The sequence below is a fragment of the Camelus ferus genome, chromosome 4, assembly GCF_009834535.1.
Source record: "Camelus ferus isolate YT-003-E chromosome 4, BCGSAC_Cfer_1.0, whole genome shotgun sequence".
Lineage (NCBI taxonomy): Eukaryota > Metazoa > Chordata > Mammalia > Artiodactyla > Camelidae > Camelus > Camelus ferus.
Window position 1 is genome coordinate 3,381,973 of NC_045699.1, and position 18,122 is coordinate 3,400,094.

At 34.8% G+C, this 18,122-nt stretch overlaps 2 protein-coding genes across 3 annotated transcripts in view; one reads left to right on the forward strand and one right to left on the reverse strand.

The window, feature by feature from the left end:
- CENPP (centromere protein P) overlaps window positions 1–18,122 on the forward strand; it is a 218,758-nt gene that overhangs the window by 65,974 nt on the left and 134,662 nt on the right. The gene's annotated exons all lie outside the window — the stretch shown is intronic.
- Window positions 79–15,140, reverse strand: OGN (osteoglycin). 2 transcript variants are annotated; one of them, XM_006190008.3, is made up of 7 exons: window positions 15,000–15,140; window positions 13,741–13,989; window positions 12,298–12,388; window positions 6,563–6,721; window positions 4,328–4,530; window positions 2,182–2,277; window positions 79–1,142 (listed from the first exon to the last, which is right to left on the reverse strand). In XM_006190008.3, exons 2-7 carry the CDS (start codon window positions 13,912–13,914, stop codon window positions 972–974), a joined length of 894 nt encoding a protein of 297 aa, XP_006190070.1. In that variant the 5' UTR covers window positions 13,915–13,989; window positions 15,000–15,140; the 3' UTR covers window positions 79–971. The 2 variants fall into 2 exon arrangements, with proteins under 2 accessions (XP_006190070.1, XP_006190069.1); XM_006190007.2 differs by having other exon boundaries at window positions 13,741–14,274; window positions 15,000–15,130.

Genomic DNA, 18,122 nt, shown 5'->3' on the forward strand with positions numbered 1-18,122 from the left:
TGTTTGCATGAATATGGATGTGTATGGGTAGGTGGGAAGGTGGTGTGGAGTAGCGCCACAGAATTCACTCTACTGTCATATCTTACATTTGGATAAATTTATTGATGAGACTCTCATTCCTATAGTATAAAAAGAATATATTTTGCAGTATATATCATAATTGAAAGCCTTTATAGTGGAGAACTTTATTTATGCCTGTGTTCTGAGAAACAGGATGGATTTTCAGTTTTTCTTATAAGCCTACTGATTTTGGTGTGCTTAAATTAAAATGTTTATTGATAGAGTGTTAATATTTAGATTAAAGAAAATTTTGTACTGTTTTACTAAAGGCGCTAACTGTGTGACTACAAAGCAGAATAATTAAACATTGCTGTATTAGGTCTTTATCAGAGAGTAAAATTATGCTTTATTTGGAAAGTTTTGCCTAGATACAAGACTATACCCTACTTCTCAGGCTAAGTAAAAATAAAATAGCTGCCTTAATAGAAAGAAAACAGAATTCTTACTTCATAATGAATAATGTATGAATCATAAAAGAAAAGTGGAAGGTCACTGGAAATATTTAGCTTTTCAGAGATTTTACAACATTTGCCTTAAATGCTTTAGGGATCCAGTAGAGGCCAGGAAAGACAAACAGTTGAAAGTTTCTTGGCTTTATCCTCTCACTTCATAATAGTTCTTAAATTGGGGTATTTATATAAAAACATATCTTTTAAATGGTTTTCTAGTATAAGCTTACAAGGATTTTGTAATGCTGTTCAAATATTTTCACATTACTTTGTTTTGAACTTTGAGATTCAATCTTACTTTTTACTTGTTGTTATATGTAAGATTTTTAAACATCCTTGCTTCCATCGATTCCTTCATAGTGGGATACAAAATTAGTATTAAATATTTATGCTCCTTTAGACATTGTTGAGACAGACTGTGAGTATGTGTGTACTTTAGCTTATATGCTACATTGATAGTGGTTAAATATATGACCCTACAGGCAATCTTTTTAAGCAGATAAAACTGTTGGGATGTTTTCCCAGGACAATTGGGTTGCCCTCCAAGCGTATCTCTTCAATTCGGTCCCGAATATAACTGGTGTCGTTAGCCTTGCAGAATGTATCATCTGTAATTGAAGTTATGTTGTTAAACTGGAAAACAAAAGGGAAAAAATAATTGTTTAGCGATTCGAAATCATTCGTTTTTTATGCTATGTAATGAGATCTCACAGAATATTTTATTCTTTTTAGATAAAGTGAACGTTTTTTGTTTTCTCAAAACCATTTTCTTTATTGAAGTATAGTTGATTTACAATATTGTGTTAATTTCTGTTGTACAGCATAGTGATTCAGTTGTACATATATATATATTCCTTTTCATATTTTTTTCATTATAGGCTATTACAAGGTATTAGGTATAGCTCCCTGTGCTATATAGTCAGACCTTGTTGTTTATTTTATATATAGTAGTTAGATAAAGTGATTTTTAAAATATTGTTCATACGGTGTATCTGTCTTTGTCTTCGTGGTAATAAAAACCTTCTCTGAGCAATCTGAGCCTCCCTTTAAAAAGTCTACAGTGTTCCTTTGGAAGAATGCACTACTTGGTATTTCTAAGAGCAAAACCCATGTAACATATCTGAATATAAATAAGATTATACTAGCTGGAAAAAATATCCTATTCTAGAGTGTCAACTCAAAATGGGTACTGTGTCCTTTTAAATATACTTTAAAGAAGCAAGAAGAATGAGTGAGAATGCTTGTGATGCTGAAAGACCCATTTTAGTTTATTCCTCCTCACTTTTCTAGTAACCTAAGTTGACGTCAGACAGTAAAGTTAGCTGAGAAGTCTCCAAAAGCAAGTCTTTACTGCTGTTTAGAGAAAGGAACATAAACCAGGGGTCTCAGTGTCTCCTAACTTCAGTTTTTCACGTGTCGGGTTAGCTAGGAGATGCTAACTGCACACCTGGAGACAAACCCTACCCTAAGCGCAGACCTCACTCCCAGCGTCACTGGTCCTTTGTGTTCTGGAGAGAACTGGAGCTTCTAGGCAGGAGGGTGCATTTGGCTAAACATTAGTACTATTGATGGGCAATATTTACATGGGAATAAGTGAGCTTCCTAATGAATCATAAGACTGACCCATAGTAATTTGAATTAAAGTCAGATATGTTGACAGGAGCAGTCATACCTGAAGATGAATTACACGCAGACTTTCTGGTAAATTAAGAGGCACAGATTCCAGGGCATTGTGGTCCAAGTAGAGGAAGGAGAGGTTATGCAGTTTCTGTAAGGAAAAGGTAGTTTTGCTCGTGTGTTATTGAGGTCAGTACATTTCTTCACAGGATTCAAGCTATATACACACATATTAAATATAGACACAATATTGTTAATCATTGCTGTGGCAGTTCTAGGTTTGGGTTTTTGTTTTGTTTTGCTTTTGCTTTTACGAATAACAATGTTTTGGCCCTTTATGCAGGGCAGGCAGTAGAGCCTGATGCATCTCCACATTTCTGTCCATTCATTTCACCTCTGAATACCCAGTCATACCCGGCCTCATCCCCAACGCTGGTTTCTGGGGCCCTTTGAATTTGTCTTGGGAGCGGGTAATGAGGGTAATTCTTATGCAGGATTGGATTTGGATCCTTGTGCTGCCATAATCTCTCTTAAACCGCCAGAACTTTCCATTTCAGCTCTACCAATTAGTAGCAAAGTGCATACCCATAAGAGATGTGTGTGCTTGTTTCCCAAAGCAATTTATTAAACACATAGCTAGGTATGATTTTTTTTCTCCCCTACATGCTCTATATTGGATTACTTTTCATGATCAGTAACTCATTATTCTGTATAATTTTATATGATTTCAGGAAGTAGTTTCCCCTGACAATAATCTTTTACCTTACCTTTGTTATGCATTCTGTAGCAGAATTTGCTAATGTTTTTTAAAAATAAATTTGCTATTATCTTAAGCATCCTACAATCCACAATATGGGTACCAAGCTCCTGTCTTCCTCAATGGGCCTTTTTACCTGGATGAGTAACCTGATTTTACCAATGGCTTTTGCAACCTAGGGCCTTAAGCAAAACTGCAAAGTAGCTGAGTTTATCATTTCCATGCCAACTTGTCATGAATCCCTTCTGTAATCCTTGTGTAAAATCTGAAATATTCAAACATTCCTTTTGTGAAATGTTGATCAGCTCCTATAGGTCTTTAACATGCCAGTTATTCAAAGGCTTACCTGCTCAAATTACGTGTCTTCAAATTACAAGCTTTTTTTTTGGTTTGTTTTTAAAGTAAGTCTAAGGGGGAAGGGTATAGCTCAAGAGATAAAGTGCGTGCTTAGCAGGCATGAGATCCTGGGTTCAACCCCCAGTACCTCCTCTAAAAGTAAATAAACGTAATTACCTCCCCCACCAATAAAAATTTTAAAAAAGAAAATACATTTTAGAATGAACAATAAATAATAAATTTTAACAACATATTTTAATAATCAAATAAAGGAAGTCTAGTTTTTAAAAGTCCCCTGACTTCTGAGGAACTGTTAGGCGCTATCATTAGGAGCTAGACTTTCTTTTTCAACGTGGTCTTCTGTTGCTGACAGTGGCGTCAATGTCTCAGCCTTTTATCTGAGATTTCTTTCAGGACCAAGAGTGAGTATATCCTAGCTGTTGAAGTCCTGGGCTGAGGTGCTTACTTCTCGGCAGACTGTGCATTTTGAGACAGCCTGGCTCCCCAAGTCGGAGTAGATCACCTTCCCTTTTTCCTGTGCATTTATTTTCTCGAAGTACTCACTTAAGAAATGTATGTAATTTTTACTACATACAGAATTTTGTATTAGATGCCATCATGGAATTCAAAAGAATGTCTACCTAAGAATTCTATGGTCTAATGCTTTTAAGTATTAAAAGGAAAACTCAGTGTTTACATTAGAACATTATTTTTTCTGGCATTTGTGAATTTACTAATATTGTAAGGAAAAAGAAACACAGGAAAATTCCCATTTTGAGATTTTTGTAGAGAATTGGTGCCATGAGAGTGCAGACCTTGTCTATAAATGAGTATTTGCTGTGTGAATAAAGGAGAAAGATGTGACAGCATATAGTCCCATGGAACAAGATAAAGGTTATATATTTTAAGTGAGGTACAGGCATAAACTGGACTGAATAAGCCTAATGGTATCACTATTTATTATGTCAATAATGTCTTCCATTATTAAATTAAAATAGTTTTAAAACAAAACAAATTTAGACCATAGTTTCTTTTTTGTTTACCATGTTGTCAGTGGCTGTATAAAACTGATATTATATTGTGCTCAGTCATACTATGAAATACTTACTTTGAATGCATTTGCTTTGATTCCTCTACTCTTGATTTTGTTGTATTTTGCATTAAACAAAGTAAGCTTGGGAGGGAGAACTGGAAGTTTCAGTAGTTGATTTTCAGCCAGTGTAAGCTCTTCTAACAGAGAAAGTTTTGAAAAAGTACCGTCTTCTATATCTTCAATCAAATTCCCCGTAAAATCAAGTCGTCTTAAGTTAGCTTGAAGGGAAAATATACAAAAAAAAAAAATACAGAAAATATTTTTTTAAATGAAGTTAAGTTCTTAACTGTGTGGACTGAGGAAAGCCACTTAACAGGTCATTCAAACTTTTATTTTTAGTGCCTAGTAGAGCTTCTACAATTAGAGCTCAGTAAGTTTGTTGACTGAATACTGAACATCTACTCTGTGCTTGACACTGCTGGCCTGTCTCACCGGAGCTCTAGACTCTCAGGCTTGCAAGAGAACTTAAAGTTAATAGAATCCTTCCATCCTTTTTTGTTTGAATTCTCAGTATGCTCAGGCAGTTTGAAAGAAATTCTTTGTTGCGTATTATAGAAAGTAAGCATTACATTTGACTAAATAGAACCATGTAAATATTTTTGGATTTTTTTGCCAGCATGTTGCATTGTGATTGTGGGTCTATTATCTTAATCTCTCCACGCCTTATTGCTTAACAACAAAGCCAAAAATGTTCTCTAATTTATTAAAGTGGTGCATACTGAGAGACAAGTTCAGTGTGTGTTGGTATGTGTATCACTTTTGTCTGTCTGGAATGATTAAGAAATATGGTTGCCCCTCACCATTGGAGGTAGTCATGTCTGTAAAGTTGATGCAAATGCTGAATTAGTAAATATGGACCCATTGCTCCTAGGGAATATACAGGATTTGTGTCTCTTGTCACATATTTTCATCAACCAATTAGTATAAACTTTAATATGTGTTTCTTTTTAAAGGCATCTCATTTAGTATATATTATTGATACATTAACATGGAACTCGGTCCTCAGCACTGTAACTCACATTTAAATGAAGATTAGCTAACACACGTATTTTCTCTGTGAGGCACATCACAGCCTTCTTGCACTGGACAGCACTTCAGAAGCACTACACTCAGGGAGCATTTTAAACAGCAGAAAGCACGAAAATGTGGCACTAAGTTGACTGTAAATAGGACATTTGTTTACAGTATAAAAGCTGAAATAAAGAGCAGATCATCTCATTCAACTTTACCTTTGTGACTTACATTTTTTAACCACTGGGCACATGTCTGAATGAGTGCAGAAGTGCCATAAGTCTTGATTTGGGGGTTACAAATACATTTTATCAAGTAGGTGAATTTGAAAACATGGAATCTATAAGTAATGAGGAGCGACTGTATTCAGTCAGTTGGGAGCTACCAGTGATGGCATGAAATCCGATACAGTTAATCTCATAAATGTGTAGTGGGGCCAGTGTGCATTTCTTGATGTGGTTTTCTTCAGAAGCACTTGACAACATTGGAATTTAGAAAATTTATGAAGGATTAGTGATCCAAGACTTGGACTTGGGAATGCCGAAGTGGGGGAATTTGGTGTGTTCATGGTAACACACTAGTGGCAAGCTGCTGTAAAGTTTGATAAAACACCCGAAGTCCAAGATTGTTTATGACCTGGGAAGGAGTGAAAGGCCCCGTTCTCAGCACTAGTTCCATATTAGAATCATCTGAGGAGTTTTGTTGTGGTTAATGGCAACACTTGTGCCTCTTCTCCCCAGACCTAAGTTAGAATCTCTGTGGACTAAGGCCTGGTATCAGCACTTATTTTGAAAATACTTTCACAGATGTGTTTAATATGCAGCCGGATTTAAGTAAAGAAAAAAGCAGTTTCTATGTTTTTATAGCAGAAGTACAAAATAAAATGTTGTCTTTGAAGAAATACCCTGATTATATTTGTACTGCCGACTGGCTGGGGCAGTTGGATCTTGAAGTGTTGGGGTTGAGAAGATGTCGTTGCCCATGTTCTAGATGAGCTGTCACCATATGAGCTGTCACCATAAACTCCAAATTCACCAGTAAAGAAAGATGACAGGACATCTGAATAGAAATGAGATTCACCAGTAAAGCAGTGGATTTTTGTTAAATGTAGTGGATACTTTAAACACTCCGACAGTGACTACCCTACGTGTGATAGGCCCCAGGGACCTAAAATCTTGTGTTTATATGAGTTAAACACTAACATGAGTTAATACTATATCTTATTTTAAATTAACTTACGTATGTCTGCAAAATCTTTGGCAGTCAACTTTTTGATTCTGTTGAATCGTGCATACAAATAGGCTGATTCCTTCGGCAGAGGTGGGACAGCATCAATGTCAACTTCTTCACAGTACACAGAACCACTTAGACAAACACACAGCAGGCACGTGGGCATTTCTGAATCGAGAAGCAAAATCATAAAAATCAGTAGTTCAAAAATAGTGCACTTCTAGGGGTAAAATTCTTGGTATCATGAATGTTACTGCTAATTTGAAAAGATACTTGACAGAATTATGGGTGACAGCAGGGAAAGACATGAGAGCTAGTGGTCTGTACTGTGCCTGATCACTCACCAGAATTTTATTTAATTCCAGAACCCACAATCTCTTTTATTCTCCTGTCTGTTTTAGAGGTGATCACTTAGTTGCTGAATTGATTGACAGTTAGATTTCTTCATTTGAATACCAAAAAAAAAAAAAATCGTAAAGCAGGACTTAAGGTAAACAGAAGCTTGATTTATCACTTGGTGTGACTCAAGCATATTTCTAATGAGTTTAGAAACCATTTAGTTAAATAAGCAAACTAATAACATGAAACTTAGAGTCATCATGGGCATAACATGGAAAATTAGAGTTAGGGTGCCATGATGACCTGCATCACTCATTGCATTTATTTGTTCTGCCTCTTTTGTATCCTTCAACCTGAAACAGTTCCTTAGTTTTCATTTTTCAAACTGTTTTACTGTTTTGGAAATTTTTGAATTTTTAGAACATTTTATTTTTCAGGGCATTTATTTTACAGAATGTCTTTCTGTTAGGGTTTGTCTGAGGTTCCTCATTTTTGGCAGGAGTACCATGGAAATGATGTCGCGTCCTTAGTGTCATGTATCAGGGAGCATGCGGTATCTGTCTCATTCCTCATGATGCTGTCTTTAGTCACTTGGTTCAGTTGTTGTCTGTCATGTTTCTCACTCTGTAAAGTTACTGTTTTTCACTTTGTAATTAATAAGTACTTTCTGGAGAAGTACTTTGAGGTTCTACACATCTGGTTTGTCATCAAACTTTCTCCCTCTGATTTTGTCATCTGTTGACGATACTTACTTGAACTATTTATCACTAGGATAGTTGCCAAATAGTGATTTTCTAATTCCATCATTTCTGCTACATTTGTTAGTTAGCATTCTTATATAAGGTGGAACACTCCCTTCTTGTTTATTTCTGTCAGTATGAACGTAAGGATTCTTTATCCCATGGGTCATAATATATTACCATCATATTTATTTTGGCAATCAAATTGTCATAGATTAGATAGTCAGTGAGGATTCTTAAACTGTTTTATCCTGCCACAGCTTTTTTATGGTTAAATTATATACAATAAGTTGCACATATTTAACTTGTATAATATATAAGTTTTGGCATACGTATATGACCATGAAACCAAAGCCACAATCAAGACAATTAACATATACATCACCCCAGAAAGTTTCCCCATGCCCGTTGGTACTCCCTCCCAGCAGCCCACGTCTCTTTTCTCTCACTATAGATGAGTTTGCGTTTTTATTTCAAAAGAATCATACACTGTATACTCTTTGGTCTAGCCTCTTTCACTCTGCATAATTATTTTAAGATTCATCTATTTTTGCATGTACCAGTAATTCGTTCCTATTTATTACTGAGTTCATTCCTATTTGTTCCATTGTGTCAATAGACACAGTTTGTACAGTCATCTCTCATGGACATTTGGGTTGTTTCCAGTTTTTGTCTGTTTCAAAGAAAGCTGCTATGAACGTTTATGAATGGACTTAATGCTTTCACTTCTCCTGGGTAAATACCTAAGAGTAGAATGGCTAGGTCTTACTATAGGTATATATTTTATCTTTTGAAGAAAGTCCTAAACTGTTTACCATAGTGGTTATGCCATTTTACGTTCCTACTAGTAGTGCATGAGAGTTCCAGTTACTCTGCATCCTTGGCAACATTTAGTGTGGTCGGACTTTTTCATTTTCAGGTAAGGTGTGTTATGGTATCTTGTGTTTTAATTTACACTTTCGTGATGACTAATGTGCTGAGCATCTTTTTATATACTTATTTGCCATCCACATATGGTGAAGTGTCTATTCATATCTTTTGCCCATTTTTAAATGGGCTTTTGTATTATTATTATTGAATTAGAAAAGTGTATTTGGTAGCTTAAGTCATTTGTCAGTTTATGTTTTGCAGATATTTTCTTCTGTCTGTGGCTTGTCTTTTTATTTTCTTATCAGTCTCTTGAAGAGCAAACATTTTTTAAGAAGAATTGACTCCTTCATAGTTCATGGTTTTGTGTTATATTTTAAAAATGTTTGCCAATCACTAAGTTTTTATCCTATGTTTTCTTTTGAAAGTTGTGTAGTTTAGCTCTTTATAGTTAGATATGGAGTCTATTTTGAATTTTTATGTATGATGTCAGGAAGTTCTTTTTTTTTTTTTTTTTTTTTTTGCTTATCTCTTACAGCTTTCTGATTCTTTCAGCACCATTCTTTGAAAAGGTTATCCTTTCCCCATTGAATTGCATTGCACCATTGTAAAAAACCAGTTGACCACATTATGAAAGTGTATTTCTGGACTCTATTCTGTTCTGTTATCTATTTGTTTATTTTTATGGTGATCCCACAATGTCTTAATTCCTCTAGCTTTATAATAAGTTTGATATTAGGTAGTGTAAATCCTCCAACTTTATTCTTCCTCAGCGTTGTCATGACTCAGCATTTTCATATAAATTTTCGAATCAGCTTGTTAATTTCAAAATGGCCTGCTGGGAATTTAAAATGAGATTGCATTGAATTTACAGATGAATTTGGGAAAAATTGACATCTTAATGATAGTGAGTTTTCTGGTCCTTGATACAATGTTATCTATCCATATATTTAGGTCTTCTTTAATTTCTCAGCATGATTGTCTGGATTTCAGGGAGCAGGTCTTATACATCTTGTATAAATTTATACCTATGTATTTTAAAATATTTTGATTAATTTAAAAATTTAATGTCCCCACTGTTCTTTGAGAACTAAATTATTTTCTGGCATGATAGGATGTCCTAAACCAGTCTTGCCTTTTCCCTGCCCCGGGCCTGAAATCAGCTATTTCTTCAAGGAGAATACTGGTTCCTATGTAGTGGAGAATGGTTTTTAGAAACCAAGATTTGGGTGTGGGTGTGCTCATTGCTACTGGGATCTCATTGTTTCTGGGCTCTTTTAGCAGAGAGAGCTGGGAAATATATGTATGTGTATTTGGCTCTCTCTTCATATATAATACACATACCTACACACATGTATATTTATGTAGACATGTGCTATATACATATTTATGTGCATGCATATAGACATACATAAATGCATGTCTGTATGCACCATATATTCATATAAATAAATTACCTGCATATATTCACACACTCACACTGAGAGGCAAACATGTCTATATCTATTTCTGTATATAAACCATGAGTTGATAGTGGTATTTTCATTCCAGTCCAACTTCACAGTGTTCATTCTAACCTTCCCTCTTACCATACTTGTAACATCCTTCTCTGACAGTGAGAAACCTGACCCTCATCATCCACTGTGTGTTTACTTTACTCAGCCGTAGAACACACATTGATTTTCATTAAGTTTCATTATTCCTAGCCCATAATGCTGGAAAACCTACTCACTGAAATTTCAGTATTTGCCTATTCTATTTTGTCTTTAGCCTTAAAGTATATAGTCAAAATACTGTATTTAAGAGTTACTGGTTATATTTTTCCCCCTTTGTGTCTTACGTAATTCATTTGAAATGCAGTTAAGTATATTTTTCTGTTTGTATGCCAATTTGGGTTCTTCTTAACTTAACCTTGTTGATTTTATTTATAAATATATTTGTTTGTTTGCCTATGTGAAATGTAACCTTGTTCTAAAATCAAATCTTCCCCCCAGTATTTCTTGTTCCCATCTTCCCCTCCTTTCCACCTCTTGTCCCATCTGTAACCAACAGGAAACTAGTCTTGGTGTTTTAATTACCCTTCTTCTCACACAAGAGAGCTGATGCATGTATATCCTCTTGCATTCCCTTCATTCTTAGATGAAAGACAGCACACTGTAGATACTCTTTGGCACTTTGATTTTTTTCATATACTCTGGAAATCACTCCATGTTAGAGAGCTTCTTCATTAATTTTGACAACTGCATAGTATTCCCCTATGTAGATGTACCATACTTTATTCAACCACTCTTCAATGTATAAACAATTAGATTGTTTCCAATATTTTACAGTTGCAGGCAATGCTTCAGTGATTTTACATATGTATTTTCTTACTTTTGGAGGTATATCTTTAGTGTAGATTCCTAGTAGTCAATTGCTATGTCACAGATTAAATCTTGTGTTTGGTTTTTTAAAATATTGCCAAATCCTGACGTTTGGTTTTGTTAGATATTACCAAATCCCTGTCCAAAGTACCAGTTTGTATTACCAGCAGCAAGGTATGTCAGTGTCTGATACCCCACAGTTTTGCCAATGGAATATATTAATATATTGTCACACTTCTAATTTTTGTCAAATGGGTTAAACATTGTGTCTCAACATAATTTAAACTTATGTTTCTCTGTGTGTGAGATTGACCACTTTTTATGTGTTTAAGGGTCATTTTTATATCATTTTGTGAATTGTCCAATCATATCTTTTGCCCATTTTTCCAGTAGATTTTTGATCAATTTCTTTTTCTTGGATTTTTACTTTTTCTAAATTAGAGATATTAACTCTTTATCAGTGATACATATTACAAATATTTTTCTCAATTTTCATTTGTCTTTGGCTTCACTTATGAAGCAAAAGTTTCACAGAACTTCCGTTTTATGGAGTTAAATTTATTGATCTTTTCTATTATTGTCTCTGGGTTTAGAGACGCCCCACACCTTGGTTATCTTCTAGTATTTGTATGGTTTCACTTTTTACATTGAGACCCTAATTTATTTAGAGTTCTTTTTTCTGTATAAGATATGGATCTAGTTGTATCCTTTTTCAGTTGACTGCTTAGATTTCCTAGCCCAAATTTTCAAAGATACCGTCTTTGCTTCAGTGATTAAAATGCTACCTTTATTATTCACTAAATTTCTTCATGTATTTCTGTCTGCAGACTTTCATTTATGCACAAGTATTATACTTTTTAAAAAAATATGGAGGCTTTATATTCTAATATACGGTTTCTTACAGATTTGATTTTCCGTATGAACTTGAGAGTCAACCTTGCCAGCTCTTTAAGGAAGCTAATTGTTATAAATTTAGGGAGAGCTGACATCTTTATAATATTAAATCATCCTGTCCAAGAACAAGGGATGTCTTTCCATTTGTTCAAGTCAGTTTTCAGTATGATACTTACACTTTCTGCTCTTCTGTGAGTTCCTTAAAGGCAAGAATTTTATTTACTTTATCCTTAGGCTGTGTAGTATTTGCAAATAATTAGTATTTAATAAGTATTTCTTGAATTGATTTTATATAGAAAAGCACACTTAGACGAAACTTCAGTTCTTGAATGTTCCCGTTACATGTTCCTCATTCATAATGTGGGCTAGCATATGATGAGCACTGTCAGTATACCTGTTTGACCTTGTTGACAAAACTCTGCCGTTTGGATTTACTATGTCCTGATGCAATTTTGGATTACCATATGGAATAAAGTTCCATTATAAGCTATTTTTTTAAAGCTCCTTTAAAAAAACTTGATGATAGAATGTTCATACTTACCATCATTTTCTTTCTTCGGAGGTGGTGGTGTTACACTCTGATCTTTCTGTAATTGAAAGCTTTTCTCATCGGGTATTACAGTTTCTTTTTCCTGTTGGAAAAATAAAAATTTACTATCAGGTGTGATAAAGCCCAATTTGGACTATAAAACTGAGGGATTATGGACAACATTCTCCCATAAGTGTCCTGGTTGAACAGTCCCTCCTCCCTCCATTTGTCTATTAAGAGCAGTTAATTCTGCTCCACTTCACAAATATCTTGGTCCCTTTATTTACATTAAGATAGACTTTTAAAGCAAAGTAAAGAGAAGCAGCAGAGAACATTTTACTTACTACTTTTTAGGGACCAGGGAATTTTGAAAGTATCCTTCTAACTGATTTGTAGATTCAAATCAGCCATGTGAGCCAGCAGCTTGTTGTTATGATGGGCCTTTTTAAGCTATGACTATGTATATACTTATCTTATATATACATAATAATAGCATATTAACCAACTCCATTGAAAGAAATTGTAGTGTTAACATTTGTTCATGTGTACCAAAAAAGAAAAAGAAGCAAGTATGATCGTTCACTCTTAAAAATCTTGGTCATCTTATTTATAGTGGAGAAGAACTTTTGAACCAATCAACATTGTTCTATATTTGGCTGTATTTCTCATTTTCCATTTTGTGTATGTGGCTGTGAAAGAGAGAGACAGACATAGAGACACACAGTAGGCTGGCAGCACTTACTAATGTGCTGTATTAACTTTTCCCTCTCCCAGTGTTCATTGCTGTGTGCCAGTGAAACCACAAGTAATTAGCCCCCATACAAGTAGAACATGAAAGATGTAGTATGAAAGTCAGCCCTGGAGAGTATTAACTCAATGACAGTTACAGATACTTGGTAGAATGATAGAGTCTAAATTGTTGAAACTGATTAAAAATTAAGCACCATATTAAGTAGTTTTCGGGTTTTTTTGATATTGTATATGGTTGACATATGCAAATTATTGTGAAATGCTGTAGATACAAAATTAGCAACTACTCTTCTATTTATATTTCCTTGAACCACTTCTTTCTAAAATAGTATAAACTTTAAGCTGGTAATCCATCTTTATTTCTCTTTATACGCATTTCTCCTATTTCAGTTTAATATGCAAATATAGGGCATTGTGTATTAACAAAAAAATCTCAGCTGGTCAGAGATCATCTTAAAGTTTAGTTTCCCTTAAATTTCATGTTATGGTTGCTATAGATACTGTTTGGTTATCATAGATTCTATTCATTAATTTGGGAAGCATGCATACTTTAAAAATACAATCTTGGGGACAGTTATTTTGAATTATTTTGAATTATTTAAAGTGCTTTTCCTTTCCCCTTATCAGACACATTCAGAGAAAAACAAACATGCATTTAAATTGACAACTATTTTAGAAGTTAAATTGAGAGTAGAAATAAAATACCTTAGTTCTTTTTCCATCCAGATATTTATCCTCATAATCTTGGCTAAATAAGGTTTCTTCAAAATTATCTGTTCCATAATCATAGATAATGCGTGAATCCTGCTGAGCTGGTGGTGCTGGCTTTATCAGAGGCACAAACAGAAACAGGAGAAGTGTAGACTGCAGAGTCTTCATTTTAGCAAAAATTAAGGTGACTGGAAGTTAATAAGCTAGTGGCCTGCTGACTGTGGGGCAATACTCTCCTTTTCCCTGGAAATAGAAACGCAGACCATCGAAGCAATATTTAAAAGCTTAGAGGACTTTCTGGCACGGTGAACGCAGTAGGGGCCAGAGAACAAGTATTTAACCCTTAGTGATCTTTAATTAGATGCTAAAAGTTTTTACGTATCAGTGACATTCTGAAAAATAGTTTCAGAAAATGATTTTAGTTCTTTTTCTATCAAGAATCCAAGCAATGTTGATAATTTCCGTTTGCTAATAATTAGGTGCCTTAAACAAAGGTACTTGAATGCAACTGAAATCTTCTTAGGATACCTGTAATATAAATAGTTAAAGTGAAGACCCATGATCCTGTCTCATGTGAGTTTAAAACTATCATGTTTCAACTTTACTACTTTATAAGCACTCATGATTTGTATTCGTATGAATAGAAACAAGTTCCAAGCGCAGTTTTAAAACTTAAACTTTAGGTTTAACATTATGAAAAGTAGTCATTAACACTTACTTTTAGGTGGTACAGAATATTGGAAAAGCCATAATTTAAATTTTCTTAGTTTTATAGTTTTTTAATAGATAAAAATATTATTTTCAGTTAATAGCATTGCTTTTTAAACTATGAAAAACGCAGGCTGGAAAAAATATAGGACTTTAATGAAGGATTTAGGGAGAATGAAATGGGGGGGATTCTTTCAGGCTCGCCACTGGATTTTATCTGCTGGTGCACATCTTACACTTTTTCATAAGTAACTTCAGACAGAATCACTCAGAATTGCTGGTGCAGCATTGTAGATACCAATTTGTCAAAAATCAATGGTTGAAAATTCGCAATAACATGGTTTTGTGACTTTTGCAGCACCCTGCTCTTGCCTGCATGGATATTAAAGTTATGCAATGATACACTAACGTGCTTGTTAAAAAAAAATTGTTCAAGGTAACTGAAACTTAAAAAAGACCAAAGATGGCCTTTATATTTACTAAGATTGTTACATGTCACGTTTCAACAGACGACATTTAAAATAATATGTGAAAAAAGAGCCTACCGTTGCAGCTGTTTTTGAAGTTTTTTGTGGTTTTCCTCAATAGATGGTCATGCCTTGCATTAGTCCCAAGTGGGAGGGTGAATGAGAAAAGCTGTGGATTAATTTCAAACTGCTGAATAGAATTTCAGGGCTCAACAGCTTTAAAAGCAGTTTCCATGTGGTAGAGATCTTTGCCAACATTCTTTCTCTGGGGTGAAATGTAGTGTGTTGTACTAGAGAACTGTGCTTAAAACATTTGTAACTGCTATACTCAGACTGCTTCTACTGATTACCATAAATTTGTGTTATTTTTATTTTATGTAATAAATATGTTTTTGTGAATGTTAGTTTATGAAGATGACATAGTTTAAAAATCATATTTTCATATTAATGCTTTCCGAGGATATAAAAATGTCTGCCCTTTGAATGAAATAAAACAACAAACTAAAGCATAATCTCTGCTCTTAATTTTATAAGGAGTAAAAATGTTGTTCTTGTACTAAGATTAGTATATAGCCAAGAAGTTTCCAATGTAGAAATTAGTTTTAGCACAAATAATTTTCTAGTTTAGTCACTTAGGGTCCTCTCACCCTTTATTTTGTTACATATAACAAAAACTTGAGTGTCAGAATCAGCTTTTTAAAATAAATTTTATTTATAATTTGGAGTATGATAGTAAAAGATATTTTTGTTTGCTAAATGAAGGAAACGGTATTACCTATTTAATATTAAATTTGATTTTTAAAAATTCAAGTGGTATTTTAGATAATTATGTGAACATCTTTAAAGGTTCATTTTACTTTTATCACTCTTTGGTACTTTTAGCAATCAAGGTAACATTTATTTCTCTAAGCTGAAAATTTAATAAATATGGATATGGAAAAATATTTTATTAAGAAATAGAAAATGAAAGAATAGTAATTTGTTTCCTTTTCTTTCAAAATTGACTTTAGAAGCTTTTCAAATTAAAGCTTTAATAATCTAAGACTTGAATCTCATGTTTTTAAATTATTTTAAATCTAGTTGTGATATTCTATGCTTTTGGTTGAGATAAATTGTCAGTTTATGGCTTTAAAGTCTGAAAATATCTAATAATGAAATAGCAGATACTGATTTGTTTTGCTCTGTGTGGCAGGTTTAACAGGATGTTGAGAAATGAACTGGATAGGTGTTAATAGATTTAGAAAATCTTAGAGATTCATAGTTTACTAATGGTATACACAGTTTGATACTTTGTACTATAGAAAATTATTTTGTGGATTAAAACATCTTTTCTTGAAAAGTTCTGACCAGTGAACACAGTTTTATTGGCACTCACTCATTTAGGAGTTTACTGAGCACAATCTCTGCCAGAACTACAGAAAAATAAGCTCAGACAAGCAAAACTCACTGTCTCCCCGCAAGGAGGAGGGGTGTGTAAGTCAGCAAGAAGGGCAGGAAACAACAACAGAACGCACAGTGGGACCTGCCACACAGAAATGTACACGGGGTTCTGCAGTTGCCCGGGAGAGGATGAAGCCATGGAGGCTGCGCCAGGCTGACTTCTGGAGAGAAAATGAGGGGTTGGGGGTGGATGATGGGCAGGACCAGAGGGAGAAATGCTCTAAGAATGGGAGCAGCACACAGGTGGGAGGGTAGATCATTGAGAAGATTTATAATTAGTTGTATATGGCTGGAGCTTGGAGGGAGAGAAAGAAGAGCTGAGAGGGGTGGTGCATATTAAGAGGTCAGACAGGGGACTAGGGGTCGAATTAAGGAGAGTCTTTTTCCCTTGCTGAGGTGTTTGAGCTTTATTTGTAGCCAGTGAGAGACCACTGACAGATTTTTAAGTCAGTGAGTGACATGATCCTGTTTTCATTTTAGAAATATCCCTCTAAGTTTGAATGTCTGAAAAATTCCACTGCTTATCTATTGTGTTAGTTAGTTTTACAAGTTTAGTGACTTAAAATAGCACACATTTATGATCTGACAGTTTCTGTGGGTCAGGAGTTCAGGAATGACTTTGCTTGTATCCCACCTGAAAGCTGTGTTGGCCATGGCTGCATCCTCTTTCAGGATCGAGTAAGGTAGAGGGGTGTGTGAGCCCATGTGGTTGTTGGCCACAGCTCCATGCAGAATGTAGGACTAAGGGCAAGTTTGAGGGGGTGTGGTTCCCAAAACCACTCTCAGGTTTGTGAATTTACTAGAATTCATGCAACTTGCTAAAAGCCATTATATTCATGGTTACGGTTTGCAACAGGGAAAGGATACACATAAATATCAGCCAAAGGAAGAGATGCATTGGACAGAATCTGGGAATGTTCCAAGTGCAGAGCTTCCATCAATCTCAGGATGTGTTACCCTCCTGTCATTGATGTGTGACATGGGGTAGTGCCAACCAGGAAAGAGCTACTGAGCCTCACAGTTCTTTTAAACTGGGGCTTCATTATATAGGCATGATTGACTGATTGAGTGTCTCAAAGGGGTCCCAGAATTTTTCCTTGTGCGGTCATCTCCCCTGCAGTGGGAGTTAGGACCTCTGACTTGTTTCTAACCAGCATCCTAGGATCTTATGGAATGTCTGTGGTCTGAATCTATGTTTTAAGTCTCTGCTTATGCCTGAAGCCCTAGTTGTTTGGTCAATTGAGTTAAAGATGAGAACCCAAGTACTTCCCAGGCTAAAGGCTAAAATTTAAAGAGAGAAATTATGACTCAATATAAGGAAGGGTTAATGTTAAAAATGTATCATATTTGTGAGTTAAAATTTTCTGAGTAGTACATAAGTCTATGTGTAGTGAATTCTTAACCTAAACGTGCAATGACAGACGTATCCATAAATGCCATGGTATTTACTTGCTAGGCGTAGTTGGTTATATTTGTTTAGGAAATTGGAACATATAAGAAACTTTGGTTTCGTATCTGTTGCTGTTTAATTTTGTTTCCAGCTGCTGTTAATCTTTATTTCCAAGATTGAGAAGTGGTGGTTCTGGAATCAGGAAATCAGGGCTTTATTTCTAACTTTCCTTGGGTCATATGAATTCTTTGCAACAGCAGAAGTATACAGAAGAAACAGCTTTATTCCTTCTATTTTTTGCCCCATGCAGTTAAGTATGTTACATGATACGCATGTATCTGCATTTTAGTTTAGTGGTTCCAACTTGGGGA